We start from the raw sequence: 15161 nt of genomic DNA on the forward strand, positions 1-15161 counted from the left end.
GAAATGCTAGTAAAGCAGCAACCAATGTAGCGTCTTTGCAACACACTCGTGCACACGGACACCTCACCAGCATGATCTTCGACAGGATTCGCCGTGAGATACCCTTGACCCAACCTCCAGCTTGGTGTTTTTGCTCAAAACCCGTGCCGAGTTCCTCTGAGCTCACGAGCTGAGTTTATCCTTTGGTTTTTTTCTTTCCTTTTCGCTCTTCCTTCATCTCATAGGGAGAGGAGGGTTGATCCTGCTCCTTGCGCGATATAGGCGTCTAACCTTGCCAGCGATGCGCACCCACGTGTTCCTAGTTCTAACTGCTAGGCGATATCGTGTAGCGCTTTGCACTACCGTGCCGCTTCCTCGCCGCCCGAGAGTGACAGTCGTTCCTCGTTCCCTTTTGAGTCTGTGGTATCTGACTTGCTAAGGAAAAGAGCCTCAACGATGCCTCGTAATGCAACATCCACTAGAATGTTCCACCGTCTAACAGAGGTAGGTATAGTGTTGAGAGGGTGAGCGTTTCCGCTTACGTCTCCGTCTCGCTCAGCCTAGAGTGGGAACAGTAATGCTAAACGGCACGAAGACGGCGTGCTTAGGCGAACTCTAGGAGAAACCACCAAGAAACCTCGGTAAAGTACGGTGAAGGTTATCTCGAATCGAGCTACGTACTTGAGCTGGAAATGACTAGCGCTGACGAATCACCAGCGCATGGAACTGCAGTGCTAACGTCACGGGCAGGATGTGCCGAACCGGATCGAAATCTCTCAATGGCAGGGCTGAATCCCATGTCGACTTCTTCCGGCACCGATGGGGAATTTTCGCTTCGGTTAGGGCGAGCCCTCGATGGTGCATTATGCAACTCGAGCCGCGACGCCGCAGAACGATAAAGGGGACCACGGCAGGGGGGCCCGACGACTAGCACATGCGGATCCTGGAAGTTTGCAGGTAGACGAAGCTCCTTCGCAACCGGAGCGAGAGGCCATGATTGCCATGTACATGTCGACAAGTCGTGGTGCGACGCCGTCTTAGCCCATTCACGCCCCTGTAATAGCGGCGCAAGCTCAAGACTCAGGGCAAAGGCGCGGGCAGGTTTAGCATTGGCCAAGCGGTGTTCTGCACCGAGACCAATCACCTCAATCGTCCTCCCGCCAAGCCGCGGTGTTCATCCCCAATCTCTGATCCCTCATGACGCAGGCGGTTATCTGCACGAACACAGTTTGAAATGCGCTGAAATGATTCTGGTTTCCTTACCACGCAGCGTGAGTTTCCGCGAGCGGCCCGATGCAAGACGACAGGCGACCTGGTCCCCCAACAGCTGGTCCCTATGGGTCGCAGTTTAAGGTTGCCATTCCACGCTTGCCAGCCCGACGCGCCCCGCCACCCATAACTCCCAAGTCTCGACATAGAGATAGAGTACAACGAGCCTGTCGAAACTGCCATAAAAGGAGTGGGTTTTCAATAACCATGCCCAAGCTACATGCGCCCGATCACTATCTGACACTCCCACGCTAGAGATTAAGTGTAGCGGCGGCCTTCCCCGCTGCAATTACTGCGAGAAGACAGACAAGACATGTCTTTACGAACGCCCCCGGAAAGATCGTCTAGCAACGTCAGTGCTTTTGCCTTGCTCCACGGTTCCAAGTTTGACTTTCTTGCAGTGCCAAAGATCGCAATCAGGCCCTTGTATCTGTCCTGAAAGACCTCAGTTTGCGCGTTAGCGATGATGACAGGCGCAGGATTGAAGATGCTCTGCAGGATGTAAGCATACTCCCACTGGCCCTGTATCGCACGTGTAATTGATTCCGCAAAGTCAGATGACGGGGACGGGTCTCCCGTCTCCATATCCTCTTCTTCACGAGCATCCACCGCTCACCAGTACCAACAACACTTGCGCATGCAACCCTCTACCTCATCCTCTAGCTATGTGTCAATCGCAGCAGAAACATCGTCCACATCTGACCAATCCCCTCTCTCACGACTGGACAGTATTGTACCCGAAGAATCTGGCGATGAAGGAGGCGAGCAGCCTAATGTAGTTGAAGCAGGCTTCCTGGGTCAGATCTCCGAAGTACAATGGCTACGGAGTCTCCGAAGTAGAGTGCAGGCCGTCGAGACCGTCTTTGTTGGTCCAGGTAACACCGCCACGCAGCTCTCTCGGCCACCTTCGCCAACTTTCGATGCATCACCCGCGTCTATTTCCGCAACTCCACCTCAACCAACCTCCCTTACCAACTACTATCTTGACGACGAAGGCATCAAAATCACAAACTGCGGGAATCCTTTTGAGCTACCGCCAGAACAAACTGCAGCGCTTCTGTTTCAATGCTATACCCAGACCGTCCAGAGTTCCTTTCCCATCCTTCCAGTAACGATCGAACACCAACTGCATCAGTACTACACTTTGGTCCGCAACGGCCAGGCGGTACACTGCCCAGAAAAATGGTTTGCGCTTGTGAACCTCGTCTTCGCCATAGGCGCCAAGTTTTCCCACCTTATCCAGGCCGACTGGCGAGCCGACGAGTTTGACCACGTCATCTACCTTTCGCGCGCGTTTCAGTTGCTTAGTATGAATGACACCATCGTCGTCTTGGCAGCCCCAGATCTCCTTACCACGCAGGCAAGTTCTGTTGCGCTAATCCCATCTGAGCGACGCTGAACGCTTGCAGGCTGCGGGTCTCTTTGCGGTTTATTACATGACTGTCGGTCATGTCAATCGGTACGTATTGCAACATGTTTGGGACTGGGCTCAATTTGCTTTCTTCCACCAAGGAACGCTTCTGACCAATGTACGCCGTATGCTGACAAGTGGTCGGCAGGGCCTGGGTAATGGTAGGCATAGCGATGCGAGCGGCTTTTTCGCTCGGACTGCACGTCCAACACGACGACCAGACCGTCTCCGCCGCCCAAAGGCAAAGTATGATATGCACTTGGTGGAGCCTACATTCCCTGGAGAGCCTCCTCAGCTCGATTACGGGCCGGCCGAGTATCATACCCAATGAAGATATTACGACGCCTCTCCCTGGCGTCCTTACTTCAGACCAGACGCAACGTGCCACCGGCGTAGTCAATTTCGATTTCCTAGACGCCGATACCAACTTGAACCTGTTGACCCAGCAAATCATCTCCAACCTGTACACGCAGCGTAGATCAGCACCATCCTGGGACTACCTGCAGCAATCTGCCGTCTCACTAGTCGGTGATCTCGACAAGTGGGCAGTCGACCACCTCCCCGAGCTCCATTCTCAGGAATGGAATCCCGCTCACAGGCAGCAGCAGCGGGAGGGATTCTTGCTCAAGCTTCAGTACTACCGATTGAAGATATTATCTACTCGTCCCTCGCTCCGTCGCCTCGAACGATGTTTTGAAGCAGGGACAGACGACTTCAATTCGCTGGATCAGTCAGTAGCGGATACGTGTGTACGAGCGGCACAGGACGTCACCTCGCTCCTAGCATCGGAGCCTGACATAAAGAGTCTGTACGAGAAAGGGCCGTGGTGGACAATCGTCCATAATAGTAAGTTGATTACCTTTCCGCACTATGCTCCTTGTTCCTTTACACTTACTAAGCCCTTTCTCTTCTTTCCCCAAACAGTCATGCAAGCACTTGCCGTTCTCATGATCGCCATATCCTGCCCGGACCACTTCCGCGATTCCCTCCCCGCCTCCATCCGCAGCGCCCGCCGACTCGTCTCTTTACTCCGTGGCATGTGCGACACCAATGCGCTAGCCTCGCGCGCCTACCAATTCATCTACTCGATCGTCAAGACGAGTAGCCCGTTTGTTTGGCCCGACATAGCGGATGCGTTTCCTGATGAGGTCATCATGGTGCTGCAGCAACCCGCAGCGGGGAAAGTCGATCCAAAGTATTTGCCGTGGCCTGATAACGATCAGCCAACCGACAAGCTGTTCAGGTATGAGATGGATGGATTTGGGAACTACCATTTTCATGCGTTGTGAGGTGCGGGGAGGGATGGTGATGTTTTGCGCGATAGAAGAACAACAACAACAACAACAACAACAACAATGAAACCCACACAGTGGGCGAAAAGAAAGGGGGAAATATGGCGGTTCTTTACCGCATCAGCTCGTGTGCTGGGTTTAGCAATGATGCTTAATCATGCTCTTGCCCAATGAGGCCCGCCAACAACGATAACAAGAACAACCGACACTGGCGACACCAGGTCTAGTAATCAGAATATAATGCGCCGTCGCGGACAGTATGTAGACGACAAGCGAACACACAGTGCATGGAACGGGAAAAAAAATCTTCCGTCGTTATGTTTCAGTCAGGACCATGATTGCGCTTCCAGACAGCCCCAGGGGCGCTGCTCTCTTGTGACGGGTTTCGGCTACCGCGACACCATGTTTATATGTCAAGGAAGCGATGGTACCGTCTAACGAAATAGCGACAAAAGACTAGAGAAAAGGAGAAGAAGGAGACGAAAGAGAACAAGGAGAAGAAAAATGTCATATGTTATTATGGACATTCGCTTGCTGCCCCAATCGTATCGGTTAAAACAAGTTCGGTTAATGTTAGACATGGATTTACGCAAGTATACAAAGATGTAATGGTCTAGGAGAAGTCAAGTGTAACAGGAATACGAAGGGAGGAATAAAAGGAGACATAACAATTTCATAGTGGCGATGAACGAGACTGCAGAGTCCGCTTTGTGTGGTTCAGCTCTCTCTCTGTCTATCGTATCTGAAGTTGGACCCTTTCCCCCGCCCCCTCTTCACCTCAACGCCTCAATATCAACAACCTCCTTGACCGCTTCCGTCGTAAGCACAAACGGACTCTCCTCATCCACACAAACGCTATCCTCAATCCTCATGCCCATTCCCCTCGCCCACTTGGGCCAGCGCTCATCATCGGGCACATAAATGCCCGGCTCAACAGTGACACACATGCCCTTCTCGAATTTTCTGCTACGACTCAGACCAGGGCTGTCGTGTACATCTAAGCCTACATAATGACCGACGTGGTGGGGAAACAGCGTTTGTATAGCGTCTGTAGTGCTCGTCATATCGAAGCCTAGATCTTTGAGCCCGCTAGCGAGCGAGTTGGAAGCTGTGTGGTGTAGTTTGTCCAAGGTAAAGTGCGAATCTGTGCGGCAGAGGGAGATGCACGAGCGTTGGACGGCAAGCAACAAGCTGTAGAGATCGCGTTGGGCTGGCGAGAACTTGCCTGAGACAGGCCATGTACGCGTTATGTCTGTGACGTAGCCACCATACTGCGCTCCCGCGTCGACGAGAACAAGTTCGTTGGGGTTCAGGCGCATGTCGTTGGAGACGTAGTGTATGGTGTTTGCGTTGATGCCGCCCGCGACGACGGGGACATAGGCCGGGCCGTCGCAATCATCCTGCTTGAACCAGTAGTCCAGGAAGGAATCTAGATCCTTTTCCCGGGTAAACGACTGCCGCATCGCATCTGTGATAGCGCGCCCAGAGTGCTGGCCCGCGTGCCTCATGTTCTTGATCTCAGCTTCGGATTTTATAAGACGGAGCTCGTTGACGAGGGGGCGGAGGGGCCGAATGGAGGCGGGCGCATCGCGGAACACGGTGTAGATGCCGCCCGTACGCGAGGGTTCTGCGCCGGAGAGGTAGCGCGATAACAGGTTCTTTGAGACGCGGGACTGGGGGAGGTCGGTGTAGATTGCCTGGGCGCGGTTTACAATGTCGGGGAGGAGGCGCGGGAGGTCGTCGATGCTGCCGCTGACGTCGGCGTTGAAGACATCTGTTGCGGCGTCGAAGCCGGAGCGGGGGCCTTCCCAGGCTTCGACGCGCGCGTCCTTGGGCCGCACGTAGAGGTGGAAGGTGAAATCCTCGCCCTCGTGTTTCTCGATGATGGCCAGCGCATCTTGTTCCTTGAAGCCGGTTAGATAGAGGAAATCAGGATCCTGGTGGAATTTGTAGAAGACGGCGCCGGAAGCATATTTCAGGTCGTTTGCAGCGAATATGGCGGCCGAGTTTGGGGGGATTTCTTTGGCGAGGGCGCAGCGACGGTGGTGGTACTCGAGGGCGGTGATGCCGGGCGTCACTGTTGGGACGTGTTAGTAGCGGGCAAGAGTTTCCCCGGGTGGTCATCACCTTCCCCAGCCTTGAGTAGGTGTGGATGCGTTTCGTGCAGCGGTTGGCCAAATCGGAGTTCAGACGCTGGTACGGCAGAATACGTTCTCGCATTCCTCGTTGTATTCCGCGTCGTGTTCCATTGTGTCCTTGTGTTCCACAGTCGTCCCTCCAACCTAACACCAACAAACCCCAACCGCGTCGTGGGCCGGAGCAGTCTCAGGCCAACAGTCATGGTGTTTACCGGACGTCGGAGAGATCATGGCGTTTCCCGACGTCGTGGGCAGCGCTAGCTAGCGGGCATTGCAGTTAGTGGGGAAGAGAGCTGACGTCGTACCTTGCAGCTTCCCCCGCAACCACCTCCAGGCCCCCATCTCTGCCACCCGATGTGTCGGACAAACAACGCATACATGACACCAGTACCACCACCAAACCGTCCCTCTCTTCGCATACACAGTCTGCGAAGAAGAAGACCGCCGCCCTCGTCACCGTGATCCCCCCGCCCGTCACCGTGATCCTCCCCACCCTCATCCGCAGAATGGCCACCACGGCCGCCAAACCCAGCGCCGTCCCGCCAAAAGACCTCGAAAGCTTCCAACAGCACCTCGCCAATTCAACGCGCATCCTCGCCCTCTTGGGCGCAGGACTGTCGGCCTCTTCCGGCCTGCCGACGTTCAGAGGCGCTGGCGGCTTGTGGAGGACACATGACGCGACATCACTGGCCACGCCGGGCGCATTCGAGCGCGACCCAGGGCTCGTGTGGCAATTCTACAGCTACAGACGACATATGGCACTCCAAGCCAAGCCCAATCCCGCCCACTACGCCCTCGCAGAGCTAGCGAGGAAGAAGGACGCCTTCATCACGCTGAGTCAGAATGTCGACGGTGAGCATCGTACCCCGATTCCTTTCTATCGTTATCGCGTGTATAGCGTTATCGCGTGTATAGCTAATGCGACTACCAACCAGGCCTATCGCCCCGCGCACAGCATCCAGCTGAGAAGCTCAAGCTACTACACGGTTCCCTCTTCGACGTCAAGTGCTCAGATTTCTTCTGCAACTATGTCGAGAAGAATAACTACACGGATCCCATTGTCCCCGCTCTCGCTATACCCACCGCCGATGACGACGGCTCCTCTGCACCCCTCGACCCCACTACTACATCCGCCCGCGAACTAGACATTGCAGACGCCAACGTCGCCATTCCTGAATTGGACTACAACCACCTGCCCCACTGCCCCAAGTGTCAACGCGGCCTCCTCCGTCCCGGCGTTGTTTGGTTCGGGGAAGCCCTGCCCAAGAAGGTCATGGAGGATGTCGATGCCTTTGTGTCGGACAAGGCGGGTATCGATCTCATCATGGTTATTGGCACGAGTGCGAAGGTCTATCCCGCGGCGGGCTACGTCGACTTGGCGCGCAGTAAAGGCGCGCGCGTGGCGATTATCAATATGGATTCTAATGACGTGCCCGCGGGCGGACTGTACGACGGCGACTGGTTCTTCCAGGGCGATGCCGCGCAGATTGTGCCCGAGTTGTTGAAGGGCGTTATTGGCGAGATTGATATGGAGAAGATGCGCGATGCTGCGGACGAGGGTTGAGGGCTGGGGGTGAAATGGTTCTTGGAGCTTGACCGGAGGCTTCTGCGTTTAGATTGTGGCTTGAGTTGTCCAAGACTGGTGTTTTGAATCAGACTTGGAGTACGGGGGGGTTATAGCATGCGATAATCGCAGCTACACATAGGTTGTTAGGATGGTAATACACCGAGACCTTCAGACTGCACTGACGCGGTGAATTGACATACGCAAGACTTGGCTGGTAGTAGCTATAACTGGCGAAGTGTAGCTTCCATCCGGTAAAGGATCAAGCAGGTTCCATGTTGACATGAAGTCCTCATGGCAACAACACTCCAAAGCATGGAAAGAGTTGATTGCGATGTGGAACGTATATCCTTCTTCTTCTGATCTCTGCTCTCCTTTCTTCTCTACACACAGGCACGATATCGAACAGTATGACACCACATTCCAACCTTGATATCCTATTAACATGTCTTGTATAGTTTCTATTCAAACCGTTACGCCTGTATTCATATCGACATCATTTCCGTAAGTATCCTCCGCTCTTCTGACGTCCTTCATTCCGAGCTAACTACGCCAACTCTAGATTGCTAACCCGGCATTCTTCCATCCCCATCATAACACTCCTCGACCCACCCTTTCTTTCACTTCCACTGCACCCTTCCAGCTCTGGGACTCTTCTCCCTCCCAGGGCCGTCGCCTTCAACATGCCTTCCTCGAAGCTCATCTCCCCCGACATGGAAGCAGCTCTCCTCGACTGCTTCCTCTCAGCCACCCGCCTCCTCCCGCCCCGATTGCGTTCATCCTTCGTAGCAATCGGGGGTGCCGCCAGCGTATTCCATGGCTCGAAGTAGTATACCGACGACGTGGACGTGGCGGCATCCCTAGAAGCAATCTTGTGCTTCCAAAACAAGATCGCGAGCGGCACCACGCAATTCAAAACTCAAGATTCGTTGCAAACGATTGAATTCCGAAGCCGCCAAGGCTTTATCGTTAACCTCGAGCTTCTACAATTCGGTGGCGGCTTCGTGGATTCAATCGCCGCTTGCGAACCCTTTTACGATGGGTTCCTCGCGTCCCGGGCGGATCTTCTCATATTGCGTGGTGTGACGGTGGTTGGGCGGGGTGAGGATGGAGACTGGTTGGACTTCAGATACCTGTTGAAGGCGACGGTTAAGGGAGGCTCAATTCTCCCAAAGCTGGATAGGGATGCGGTGGTTGTGTTGAAGGAGGTGGCAAGAGGGCTGTTGTGGTGGGAGGCACTAGTTTTATCTGCCATCTTTTTGGAGGAGGATTTTGTATTATTTTCATCTTTGTAATATTAGTTTCATCATTGTAATATCATTCTCATGATCCAACACAACAACTTGACCTCGATCGATCATCATCATGCGGTGAAGAATTATGACATCGTAACTTCACATCTATTCCCCTTACTTGCTGACCCGACACCACGCTGGATAACTCTCCGGATCCCACTCTCTCACCCTCGTCGCCTCAAACTCACCTTTCTCGTCGACACGATATACGAACCTCGGCTTCCTGACGAATCTCTTGAGGTAACTCTCCATATATTCATATTCCTCCATTTCTATCAAAAGCGGTAGCTGCTGATGGTCTAGCTCCAAGTATAAATATCGGGTCAGATTCCGAAGCTGCCACGACGAAAGAGCCCAGAGTCCCGGCTTGGTTGCCTTGTAATGTGTCACGTGGTAGACCAATGCGTCGATATAGGCGGGAAGAGCTGGTATGTGGATACAATGCGCGTGTGCAGCGCTTTTTCCTCGAGGGAGGGAGGAGAAGAATATCGCGTTCGGATGGGCGCTGGCAGGATTCGATACTTTTGTGTCGGGATGCACACGGGGGCCATACCACCAACCATTGTCTCGATGCATGGCTGGGTGCCAACTATCTTCGACTAATATGGGCGACCAGGAGTACACATCAGGAACCCGGATCCTAGCGCATTCATCCACGTTGATGTGATAGCTGTTTTCGGACCAGAGAGCCAGCCATTCAAACTCATTCCCGTTCTCAATGTGCACCCGCCGGAACACGACGTCGGCGTCACACTTGGAAATCGGATCGTCCTGTCTAGCAGACGCTTGTGCTTTGGATTCTTTGACCCCCACCCATTCTCCTGTCGCAAGTAGGTCCGAAGCGATGGCGCTCAAGGCGTCGTTCCGGATTACAATTTCGCACACGTCCGTCATGGTTCCGTTGGACCCCATCCATCGCTGTGCTGCGCATCCGACGAGCAAGAAGGGACGATTGTTCAAGACCAAGACGTCTAGAACATGGTCAAGGCTGCCTTCTTGTGTTGGAACAGAACGCGGCGCGATTCCTTTCATATACTGCTTTTTAGCAAAATCCATCGTGTTGATACGATTTGGAGGAGGAGCACGGGTGAAGATGGATCGTGATGGGAAGAGTGAGTGAGTTCTGCAGTGGGAATAGATATGCTTTTGTGCGCGTCCATAATTGGCTCGTCGCCCATGGGTCCACGCAGTACCATGGAGAGAGGTTTACACGGGAAAGAAACCTGCTCCGCTAGCCATTGATAGCTAGCGGAACCACGGAATCTCAAGTGCAGCATGTGTGCAGCCATCACGAGACATTGCGACCGAGTAGTTCGTTCGCACGTCGCCGGACGAGGTTTCAATGCCAGAAGACGTCTTGGAAGGCCAGTAAGTATTGCTCATTCAAGTATAAATTCATCTGCATCGTCTTCACCCCAAGTGACCTCTTCACCGCGCATGGCGCTCTCAAAGTAGCACTGGCCTATCAAGCGGTAACGTCCACTCTGAAGGCGGCGCAACATGAGCGGTACTTTGGAACCGTGGACGATACAAATCACGTCTCCCTCGTGGGCTGTTACATGCGCAAGCCCTAGTCTCCAATCGCGGCTGACTATCAGTTGTCTTCCCCAGGCTACGCGGGCATGGTCACGCAGTCTAGTCGCTCGTTTCCCCATCATATCGTCATCATCCATCTTGGGGCGATCCGTCGTTTCGGTGTCCTCTTGTTTCACCAGGGACTCAAGGAACCAGTACGTTGCAGCCAACTCGTCAATATCAGAATCTAGCAAGCCTTCGCTGCAATGCTCTCGTAGCTTCTGGTTCAGCGTGAAAGAGCCGTCGGCCAAGATGACTTTCAGAAGACGCACTATCGGCGGGGCTGTCGTATCGTTTGGCCATGTCTTCTTCAGGAGATGATGTAAACGCCGTATGTTGAGGTAAGAGCAAACATCCCATCCATGGCGATTCGCAAGCGGCTCTCCACCGCCCCGGGAGAAAGGAAACGTGTGCGCCACCTCGCTGATAATCTTTCCCCGGACTACGAGATGTGATGCGGGTAGACCACTGGGTTTCCTAGCTTTGTGCGCCATTCCAGACGCAGAGTTGAAGTACATCCAGCTCCGAGGAAACACCATGGGTTCAGCCTCTAGTCTTCTCGACCAATCTGGCACCCATGACGGGAGGCTCGGCCACCGACTCTCATCACCTGCTTTTCGGTGCAACATACCAAACAGATTCAAACTCTCTGTCGCCTCGCAAATCGTGCTCGTCGCTATCACAGGCACAACACTCCAGTCCAGATCGTAGTCGGGTACGATGCGCACACGGGGATCTCTCTGTAATCCCAAGAAGGAATAGATGATATCGTGCCGACTCGTCGTCATACACCTCGGACCAAAGATGGACAGTGAGTGGTAGAAGCAAATTGCTGGGTTGTGCGTTCTCTTACTCCGGTATCGCTCTTGTTGTCGCAGGCGCATAATCTCATTCAGCACGAAATATCCGGGATGCTGGCGTATGCTGCTATAGTCTATTTGTACAAAGTAGCGCTCTGCGGCTCTGTGATGGACTACAACGGCCCAGAGGTCCTCGATGGAGAAGGTGAAAGGGCCGAGGAAGCATGATGCTTTGGGAGGTAATACGGCCTCTTGCACCACCCACGCCCTGGTAAACCACGTCAGTGCTAGTAAGAACCGGATAAAGGATTGTGCATCAGGTTGTTCCAAACGAGAGGACGAAACGCGCGTATGATTTGTCTTTCGCTGAAGTTTTGGGGGTAGTCCGTCGTTGAAGTAGTATGCCAGGTATCCGGAGTTCTGCACTTCTTGTCCCAGCCAGATCATCACGCGTTGGCAGTTGCTATAAATCTCGCCCATAAGAGCTACTTGCTGATTGCGATCCGGGATGCTAGCTTGGTCGATACATAGCTGGTCGACCCAAAGGTAGCACGTTTGGCAATGTGGACGAAGTCGCTCAATCGTGGTGCGTAAAGTTGGAGTGACTGCAACCGATGTACCGAAGCTGAAATTGAAGAGGCATGATTTGATCTGCTCGCCCCATACGTAGGAGACCGTTTCGTATGCGGGTGGCGTATCCAACGATACATCTACAAGAGCAGGCGCTTGTTGACATTGAGAATCAATATCTTTGGGTAGCTTAAGGAGCCTGATGCGACGCGCAGCGAGAGGCTTGTATGCGTAGGTAGCTGTTGCAGCTAGATGAGGCGCCATATCTCGAAGCGAGGGTCTTCGTTGTCGAAAGCCTATACGACGACTAGCGTCGCTGACTGGTGAGTATCGTGTTAACGTCGGTGAACATACATGTAGCTGAGACTCATGACGATGCGCTACATTCTAGTCCTAGTGTACACAATATACAGGCGACATCGCGGTGCGCTTTTCGATTTTCGGTGATCACAATCTTCGCGTGCGACGGGTGAGGATTAGCGTGTCTGTGTCAAAACCATACTCGACTGTAATGATGCGATGAGTGCGGATGATGGTTGTCTGACTGAAAACATCCTGACCTGTCTCGCCGTAAAGTTGATTGCCCCTGCTCTGCAGGCGATTCGATGCACTACTATGCACGCTTGCGCAGATGGTAGGTTTGCCAGTTCGCTTGCCCCACTTACCTAACTCGGAAGGTTGACCAAGATGTCGATTACCGTAGCATTGGCGTGAAGAGACCAGCTCTTTCTGTGAGGCTCTTTGGTCGTTGCAGCAATTCTGATGGCGAATCTGACAGTACCATATTGAAGTTCGATAGATGGGTGTGGGGTCGGTTTGATGACTGCAGATGTTGTACTCCAATGCAGACTACCTAGGTACAGTACATGCAGTGCGTTAGGCAGTGGTTACACAGCATTGAGTGACAAGCAATCGATGGTCAGTTTAGAAGTTACTAGATATGGTGGTTTATGTCTGCAGCTCGCTGGACTGGGGGACGCCACTCTAGAAGCAGCGCGTTCGCTAGCGCCTTACAACCGTCAATCTGGTTCTCGTCATTAAATTTGTTCTCTCAGCAAATGTGAACATATTGGCCAATACAGTCAGCAAAAGAGCAATGGATAGAATTCATACAAAAAAGAAAAGTGCGCTAACCCACGATAGAAGTTTTAAATGTCGCCATGCATCCGAGCCACAACGTCGATTTGCACTACACTCTCTAGCTCTGTCTCTACAATGATTGTCACATCGGTCCTCACAATATCCCTTCATGGGTGGCTGGTGCGCAGTGCCACCGTCTACTCTCGCGATATCTACATAGATTTCGACGTCAACCAAGTGGAAAACCTCACATCTCAAAAACGAAAGAGCGACCGCAAATGGGGAACTCAATTCCAAAATCTTGTCAAGCTATTAACTTCCTTCGTCTCTGTCTTTGATGATATTGCCTTCCATGATGGTCCCACTTTTCTCCCCTTTAGACGTACATTCCAACTGTTGACCCCTACATAATCCGTCTGGTTCTTTACACCTCCCTTCCCGCAAAGCTTTGCAAGTCTCAGATCAAGGCATTTACGCCACACCAGTGGTAGCCTGGAAAGTGATGTTGTGAGCGGAACCACCCTTTCCGCGAATAGGATCGAGCTTAGTAGTAAAGGGCTGCGAGGTACCCATAACAGTAACATTAGTACCGCTGAGCTCCACAGTCTGCGTCAGGGTCAAAGTAGAATCTAATCGCAAGTCTAGTCAGCAAACCGACAACCATAAAGAGACGAGCACGCTCAACGACTCGAAAGAGCGTTCTGGAAGGAGATATGCACACATACCAGCGGTGTTGTACACGTAGCTGAATGACGCAGGAGTGCAGGTCAGGGTAGTAGGATCGTTTCCAGAGAAAACCTGACCATCGCTCGTCGTCTGCGAGAGGCAGTCGACGGCAATGTTGTCTGCGAGCTCCGCGTTGGCGTACACACCGTACACATGCTCCGAGTGTGTTCTGTCAGCTCCGCCGCTCTGCACGTAGGATACGTTCCAGCCGCCGAGGTCGGAGCGCGGGAGTACGGTGGCGCTGGCGGAGGCGGCCATGGCGGCCATGGTGGCGATGGTGAAGCGCATGGTGATTATCTTGTTGTTAAAGTAGGTGATTTATTGGTGTGGATGGGTCGGTGTTGGTAACGACTGTGCTTGGTAAATGGAAAGCTTGAGTGATTTCTTTCGGAAAGCAGAGAATTAAGGTCTTATATATACAAAGAGAGCACTGTACTTCGTATCCGACGTCAGCGATACCATGAGGATAGACATGGTATCACGCAGGAGGCGTGTTTATTTTAGGAACGGCATCATATAACCTGCGGCGGGACGTGCACATCGTATTTCTCCCTACCAAACATGAACACGAAGGGGAGGGAGAAATATATAACGGGACTTTCGTACAAACTTGTCGATCCTTCTTGCACTGTCTCCCGTATATAGTCACGTTGAGCGACGGCAACCCAGAGAAGAACCCCACAGCTGAAAAGTTGTTCCAACAAGCTACATGATGCTTTGTTCACTAGACCCTGACTTGGAAATTCGGCTTGTTCTCAACTATGAGAAGGGGCAGCGTACATGATCGTGCGGATAATTCCTTGGCACAGAAAGCTTAGACCGACATCGTACAACGCGGGCATGAAAGGCTAAGGCGTCATAGCGCCGACGACCTATGGATTGCAAAGAAAAGCCGACTACCGCCTCTAATCAAACTTTGAGGGATGACGCCATCTCAAAGGGAAAAGTGTGGGAGTGAAGCTCTTTGCTAAGTACTGCATGTGCATGTACAATGGAACGTATGAACATTAAGAAATTTACTAAACGCACCGCTACTCTTGACTGTGGGCAGTAATAAATGTCGCCTCTCCGGTGTGTATGGGTAGTGCGTTACTAGTCTTATAGTTGACGGCGGTGTGACCCTTCGTATCCAGAGTTGCCTTGTTGCGCTACGGACTAAGTTTCCTAAATTATCGTGCGACACTTCGCTACTAGCAATGATCTCCGGATAACTTTGCTGGCGGCCCCTCCACACAGACCACAACGGCGCCTGTCAGCCCGTCAACTTGTCCAAAAGGCGGATGCAACAATCAAGGGTAAGCTAACTTAACGGCTGCATACTAGCAAGACTAGTCGCGTCAAGGGCCGTTGCACAAGTGAAGTTTGATCTCCCGGTCCATGTGGCACATTGCATTGATCCAATTAGTCCCCCGGTTCAAGAAACGTACCCTGGACGTTTCGCCTTTCATGCCGAGGTTGCTAG

The 15161-nt window shown here is 52.8% G+C and overlaps 9 protein-coding genes across 9 annotated transcripts; 4 read left to right on the forward strand and 5 right to left on the reverse strand.

The window, feature by feature from the left end:
- Nucleotides 1–1072: 1072 nt before the first annotated feature.
- On the forward strand, nucleotides 1073–4070 carry CC77DRAFT_64134 (hypothetical protein). Its single transcript, XM_018532580.1, has 7 exons — nucleotides 1073–1438; nucleotides 1504–1600; nucleotides 1650–1749; nucleotides 1802–2608; nucleotides 2658–2707; nucleotides 2808–3505; nucleotides 3584–4070. The coding sequence occupies exons 1-7, from the start codon at nucleotides 1273–1275 to the stop codon at nucleotides 3946–3948; spliced, it is 2283 nt and encodes a 760-aa protein (XP_018385930.1). The 5' UTR covers nucleotides 1073–1272; the 3' UTR covers nucleotides 3949–4070.
- On the reverse strand, nucleotides 3958–4628 carry CC77DRAFT_64194 (hypothetical protein). The gene is made up of 2 exons (XM_018532581.1): nucleotides 4391–4628; nucleotides 3958–4265 (listed from the first exon to the last, which is right to left on the reverse strand). Exons 1-2 carry the CDS (start codon nucleotides 4530–4532, stop codon nucleotides 4090–4092), a joined length of 318 nt encoding a protein of 105 aa, XP_018385931.1. The 5' UTR covers nucleotides 4533–4628; the 3' UTR covers nucleotides 3958–4089.
- On the reverse strand, nucleotides 4493–6332 carry CC77DRAFT_1094573 (hypothetical protein). The gene is made up of 2 exons (XM_018529746.1): nucleotides 6079–6332; nucleotides 4493–6028 (listed from the first exon to the last, which is right to left on the reverse strand). The coding sequence occupies exons 1-2, from the start codon at nucleotides 6290–6292 to the stop codon at nucleotides 4725–4727; spliced, it is 1518 nt and encodes a 505-aa protein (XP_018385932.1). The 5' UTR covers nucleotides 6293–6332; the 3' UTR covers nucleotides 4493–4724.
- Nucleotides 6333–6385: 53 nt separating this feature from the next.
- On the forward strand, nucleotides 6386–7876 carry CC77DRAFT_64471 (DHS-like NAD/FAD-binding domain-containing protein). The gene is made up of 2 exons (XM_018532598.1): nucleotides 6386–6941; nucleotides 7025–7876. The coding sequence occupies exons 1-2, from the start codon at nucleotides 6596–6598 to the stop codon at nucleotides 7651–7653; spliced, it is 975 nt and encodes a 324-aa protein (XP_018385933.1). The 5' UTR covers nucleotides 6386–6595; the 3' UTR covers nucleotides 7654–7876.
- CC77DRAFT_64050 (hypothetical protein) lies at nucleotides 7586–8699 on the forward strand. Its single transcript, XM_018532576.1, has 3 exons — nucleotides 7586–8061; nucleotides 8112–8157; nucleotides 8216–8699. Exons 1-3 carry the CDS (start codon nucleotides 7937–7939, stop codon nucleotides 8594–8596), a joined length of 552 nt encoding a protein of 183 aa, XP_018385934.1. The 5' UTR covers nucleotides 7586–7936; the 3' UTR covers nucleotides 8597–8699.
- A 363-nt stretch (nucleotides 8700–9062) lies between these two features.
- CC77DRAFT_935274 (hypothetical protein) lies at nucleotides 9063–9980 on the reverse strand (the record flags this gene model as incomplete). Its single annotated transcript, XM_018534431.1, has 1 exon — nucleotides 9063–9980. The coding sequence occupies one exon, from the start codon at nucleotides 9978–9980 to the stop codon at nucleotides 9063–9065; it is 918 nt and encodes a 305-aa protein (XP_018385935.1).
- A 347-nt stretch (nucleotides 9981–10327) lies between these two features.
- Nucleotides 10328–12157, reverse strand: CC77DRAFT_1008576 (HET-domain-containing protein; the record flags this gene model as incomplete). The annotated part of the gene is made up of 1 exon (XM_018523541.1): nucleotides 10328–12157. One exon carries the CDS (start codon nucleotides 12155–12157, stop codon nucleotides 10328–10330), a length of 1830 nt encoding a protein of 609 aa, XP_018385936.1.
- A 748-nt stretch (nucleotides 12158–12905) lies between these two features.
- On the forward strand, nucleotides 12906–13470 carry CC77DRAFT_64504 (hypothetical protein). The gene has a single exon (XM_018532600.1). The coding sequence runs from the start codon at nucleotides 13046–13048 to the stop codon at nucleotides 13382–13384; it is 339 nt and encodes a 112-aa protein (XP_018385937.1). The 5' UTR covers nucleotides 12906–13045; the 3' UTR covers nucleotides 13385–13470.
- On the reverse strand, nucleotides 13062–14077 carry CC77DRAFT_1020208 (hypothetical protein). Its single transcript, XM_018524998.1, has 2 exons — nucleotides 13699–14077; nucleotides 13062–13602 (listed from the first exon to the last, which is right to left on the reverse strand). The coding sequence occupies exons 1-2, from the start codon at nucleotides 13985–13987 to the stop codon at nucleotides 13445–13447; spliced, it is 447 nt and encodes a 148-aa protein (XP_018385938.1). The 5' UTR covers nucleotides 13988–14077; the 3' UTR covers nucleotides 13062–13444.
- Nucleotides 14078–15161: the final 1084 nt, after the last annotated feature.

The sequence above is a fragment of the Alternaria alternata genome (assembly GCF_001642055.1).
Source record: "Alternaria alternata strain SRC1lrK2f unplaced genomic scaffold CC77scaffold_10, whole genome shotgun sequence".
Taxonomy (NCBI): domain Eukaryota; kingdom Fungi; phylum Ascomycota; class Dothideomycetes; order Pleosporales; family Pleosporaceae; genus Alternaria; species Alternaria alternata.